Here is a 5,339-nt window from a genome sequence, read left to right as displayed (position 1 = left end):
CTAGCAAGCAAAGCCAATAATGAGGGATCGTGGAAGCTGCAGTCCAACAATTAGCTGTCTATATCCCATCTATATTTAATCATAATAAAAACTCTTTCAGACAAGCTAGACAGGTGTAGTGATTTATAGGGTGTGAACTGTAAATCTCACCCAAAATATGAACACAGACAAGCCCCAGCCTAGGATTATCCTAAGTAACTTACTTACAGGAGTGGATAAAGATCCAGACCAAATCACTCCAGCAGAGCATAATGCTCACAATGCGCAGCTAGCATGTGTGCGTGCGTGTGTGTGCGTGTGCGCGTGTGTGTTCATGTGCATGTAGTCTGTCAACATATGGTGATCCCAGGAGATCATATGACTTCCCCAAAGTCTCTCAGTGGATTTCATGGTCGAGAGAGGAATCCAAATGTACCAGTCACTTTTCCAGAGTCTGTTTTGAGATGAAACTTAACCTACATGCCACATCAACACCGACTCCTTTGCACAGTGGGAGATAGTAAACCGCTTGCAAAAGGGGATATTGTATTTCTTTTCCCATCTCCAGTCTTGAGTCCATCTTTCAACATGCCAAGATGAGGGAAAGTTCCAAGGCTCGAGAAAAGCATTTGGTAGATCTTTGTCAAAAGATGTCTATGTCACACCAGATGAATGATGATCCAGGCGAAGGTAAGCATGCTGGCATAGCAGGTTTTGGAGATCTATGGGACAGAGGTTTGGAGCAACCTCCCCAATACCTTTTTGAATTTCGAGGTTCGTTCCTTGGGTGAGCTTTGAGATTCCACAATGATGTTTCTGTGCCAGCCTAGTTGAAATTCTTTCACTGGCAGAAATTATGGAAAATACATACCTGTGTTTTCACAATTTACTATCTCAGCTAAACCATGGGGTTGCAATTCCTAGGGACGCCCTTCTGTAGACCACGGAGGGTTGCAAACTGCAAATGCTGCTCTGGCCACCTTAAAATTTTGGGAAGGAAGCAAAATGGCAAATTGTGTTCTTCAGAAGCCTCTGGGGAAGGGCAGTTTCAATTTTTACACAGATGGAGGGCTACATTGAGCACAGGAGGGCTGCCTGGGGCCATGATTTGCCCCAAAGCAGTAGATGACAACAAATTTCAAGTGATTCTAACTGCTATCAGCTTGACCACTAGAAAACCTGTTAAATGTTTACATGCATGAAGATATATCCTATATCAAGAGTTCCACTTACTTTTGATGAGGTAAAATTGTATTTCTTTCTTAGGCTGTTCTTGGCGTTATTCTCCCAAAAAAGAAGTGGGAACAAAGGAAGATTCCACCAGAAAAGCTCCCATCAAGCCAAATGAAAAAGTTCAGAAAATTTCAGTCCCAGAGGAGGAAGTCAAGTGAGTCTGGAAATAGGTTCTTGGGAGAACAGTTAGAATATGAGAGCTTATCAGGCAAGGGAAATTGGAAGTATAATCCAGTGGCAATCTGAACGCAATCATGGGGTTTAACGTTATTGTGTGATAGACTGCCACATGCAAATTTGGGCAATGGCATGCTATTTTTGGGCAATGGGGAGCCAGTTCGAATGCAATTCATGTAATTTTGCTAACCTGAATGCGTTCTGGCTCCACTTTCTTTTCATTTGAAATTATGAGTAATTCCTCACTTGTGATAAACTCCACGGAAAAGGGGCACCCCCTCATGATTCTCCTCTTTGGTCAAATGGACAGGGTTAATCTCACTTGCCAACCCAAACCAGCCAATTCGGATGTTGAACGGGGCTTGGATGGCCACTCCAATTTGTTACCTGGAGAAGACAAGCTAGGCAGCGGAGCCTTCGAACTAATGCAATCCATCCAACAGCTGAAACTAACCGACAAGGTACAGGAGAAGCCTCATGCACTTTTCATAGTATTTTTTGCATCTGGCTATCTTTCTCCCCACTGAGAATGTACCCTTAAAGCTGTCTATTCCAACTCTATGACATGTGAGATTTTATTTTGTGTATTTTCCCATCCAAAGGTGCTACCAATTAAGACAAAGAAAACACCATTGCGAAAACAGCTCCAAGCCGAGACTGACTACCTCCTGTATTTGGCCAGGGAAAAGAAGCTGAAACAGAAGGTCCAGAAAGAGCCAAAAACCCCACAGAGTCAGGTGGTGCTAGCTTTTGTACTTTCAAAGGAAGTTTTAGCATCAGCCATTGTAGACTTGATCTCCTTCGGCGGATGCAAGGAGGGATCTAAGATCCGTTCTGGGTACCCATTGACTTCATGGATATGAGGATGGAGAACAAGTCTACAAACGTTTATGCTCAGTCTCACAGGTGCTACAAGATGTTTTGTAAATTAAGGCAAGAGTGGTTTAAGTGGGCTATATTTAAACCTATATTCCAAAAATATGGCAAAAGGCCAAAATAAAGCTGTTTCAGGTCACTTTGGAGGTATGCTGTTTAAATGATGCATGTGTCCTAAGAGTCTGGAAGCCGCGCCAAAGCCACGATCCAGTCCTAAGGATCGTGGTGCAGCTTCTGGACTCTTGGGATGCATGCATCATTTAAACAGCATACCTCCAAAGTGACCTGAAGCAGCTTTATTTTGGCAATCATTGCTTTTTCTGCCAAAATAAAGCTGCTTCGGGTCTCTTTGGAGATATGCTATTTAAATGATGCATGGGTCCTAAGAGTCCGGAGGTTGCGCCAAAGCCACACTCCATTCCTAAGCACTGGAGTGCAGCTTTGGTGCAGCTTCCGGATTCTTAGGATGCATGCATCATTTAAACAGCATACCTCCAAAGAGACCCGAAGCAGCTTTATTTGGGCAGTCTGTAACAGGCCATAGTCTCCTTTCCTGTATCCTTTCTTCCTTTTGTCTAGAAGGATTGACAGGTGGTTAAATGCCTGTATTGCAGCCACTCACTAAAAACCACAAGGGTGGGTTCAATCCCAGCTAAGGGGGCCAGCTGCGCCCATACCTGACCCAGAGGGACCTTGAAACTGTGGTACATGCCCTGGTAACCTCGAGATTGGACTTCTGCAATGGACTCTACATGGGACAGCCCTAGTACCTAACCCGGAAGCTTCAATTGGTGCAGAACATGGCTGCAAGGCTGGTCACTGGCACGTCCAGGGCCAGCCATATAACACCGGTTCTAAAAAACCTCCATTGGCTGCCCATTTGCTTCCGGGCGCAATACAAGGTGCTGGTAATGACCTATAAAGTCCTAAATGGCTTGGGCCCAGGCTACCTGAAGGACCGCCTCTCCCCATACATTCCGCCTCGCACCCTCAGAACAACTGGGCAGCAACTCCTTAGGGTTCCCGGGGCAAGGTTATCCTCCACTTCCAGGAGGTCTTTCTCCATCGCCGCCCCGGCCCTTTGGAACACGCTGCCCATAGAGCTCCGCTCAGTCACCTCCCTGGCCCAATTCAAACGGGAGTTGAAGACCCACCTGTTTGGCATCGCATTCCCCGATTAGTCCTTATAGGCCCCCCCTGCCATAAGGCCACACAGGCAATGGGTTTCTAACCCGGGGGCATTTGTTGTTGTTTTTCTTTTTGTGTCGTTTGTATTTTAACATTGTATATTGAAACTTTTTATGTAATTTTTAACTGTTGTGAACCGCCCTGATCTTTGGAAGGGCGGTATACAAATAAACCATTTATTTATTATTATTTATTATTAAGCTTGACTCAGGCTTGCATCCTTCCAAGGTTGCTAAAATGAGTACCCAGACTGTTGGGGGCAATTAGCTTACAGTTGTAAACCGCTTAGACACTGTTAGTTCAGTATGAAGCGGTATGTAAATGAAACTGTTTGTTTTGTTTTTGTCTTGATAAGAATCTTGCAAAAACGGAGCAGAAAGACTACAAGATAGATAAAGAAATTCTTGCAAAGAATCAAGAAAAGAAGGAGAAGGAGAGGGAGAAGAAGCAGATGAAAACAGCCCAAGACAAGGAAGAGAAGGTATAGCAACCATAATATGGCTGTTTAAATGTTAAATTAGAACCCTGGCGATCTGGCTTCGATTCCCCTCACTGACAAGGCAATGCCATGCATTCTTCAGGACCAAGAGATTCCTAGAGAGAAAAATGCACTTGCTCTCAGGTTTGCTACTAACCCTTTCCATTCTCTTTCGCTCTCAACAGGAAAAGAAGGAGAAAACCGCAGTTCGTCATGATCCTTCTCCAAAGGTCCACCAGACGCCGCCTCCTCCTCCTCCTCCTCCTCCTTCTCAGCCAAACAAAAGGCCAGGTAAGAAACCAGGCAGAAGCTGACACACAACACTTTCCATTAGTTCTCATGGCCCGAACAGACAAGCCAAAATAAAGCTGCTTCGGGTCACATTGGAGGTATGCTATTTAAATGCACATGCAAGGCCAGAAGGTGTACCAATGCTGTGCTCCAGTCCTTAGGACTGGAGCGTGGCTTTGACGCAGCTTCCAGCCTCTTAGGACGCATGCATCGTTTAAACAGCATATCTCCAAAGTGATCCAAAGCAACTTTATTTTGGCCTGTCTGTTCGGGCCCTCAGTCAGATATCCAAAGAGATATAATTTTACAATTCAAAAAGGACATTGAGAAACTAGAGTGTGTCTAAAGGAGGGTGACTAAAATTGGGTCTGGAAACCATGCCCTATGAGAAACACCTTAGGGAGGTGGGGATGTTTAGCCTGGAGAAAAGAAGGTTAAGAGGTGATATGATAGCCCTGTTTAAATTATTATTATTATTATTATTATTAACCTTTATTTATAAAGCGCTGTAAATTTACACATTTATAAATTTACACATTTATATATAATATTTCCTTCCTTTATTAGCAAAGCGAGGCTTTGGACCAAGAGACAGTCATGGGAAGCCTTCCTGCAACAGAACACCCCAGAAGCGGTTGTGCAGCGACTGGGACCACAGGTCAGCTGACGTTTTCATATAGATATTCTTAAGGGTGAAAGGGAAAGATAACATAAAATCTGATTACTTTCCCCTTCAAATAAGTGCACACATTTGTTTTATCTGTAACTACAAAGGAGCGTGGACAAAAGAAAAGAAATATAACAATTGGTCTATCTAATTTTAGTATAATGTATTCCATATAACATAAAACATCTTATAATTTGCAATTTTGGTTCCATCGTACTTATCTAAACACTGTATTCCTTTATTTTATTTTATTACAAAACAAAACAAATTACATTTACCTAAACCACATAACATAAAACATATAACATATATAACATATAACAGAAGCATCTTATCAGAATACACAGTCATCCACCATCCCTCCCTCCCCACCCCAACCCCAACATAAATACCTTTCACTCTCTCCGCTTCGTTCTTCCTAAGACTTTGACAGACATTGACAAGACTTCC

At 43.3% G+C, this 5,339-nt stretch overlaps 1 protein-coding gene across 1 annotated transcript; it reads left to right on the top strand.

Annotated features, from left to right (window-relative positions):
* Positions 1-575: 575 nt before the first annotated feature.
* Positions 576-4,245, top strand: LOC149307398 (uncharacterized). Its single transcript, XM_089538315.1, has 6 exons — positions 576-669; positions 1,246-1,366; positions 1,700-1,850; positions 1,992-2,126; positions 3,809-3,934; positions 4,117-4,245. The coding sequence occupies exons 1-6, from the start codon at positions 576-578 to the stop codon at positions 4,243-4,245; spliced, it is 756 nt and encodes a 251-aa protein (XP_089394441.1).
* Positions 4,246-5,339: the final 1,094 nt, after the last annotated feature.

Source organism: Sceloporus occidentalis, unplaced genomic scaffold (genome assembly GCF_023333645.1).
Source record: "Sceloporus occidentalis isolate IW3139 unplaced genomic scaffold, rSceOcc1.0.p SCAF_9, whole genome shotgun sequence".
NCBI lineage: Eukaryota > Metazoa > Chordata > Lepidosauria > Squamata > Phrynosomatidae > Sceloporus > Sceloporus occidentalis.
The sequence above is the reverse complement of the archived record's forward strand: the minus strand, read 5'-3'. Positions and strand labels throughout refer to the sequence as shown.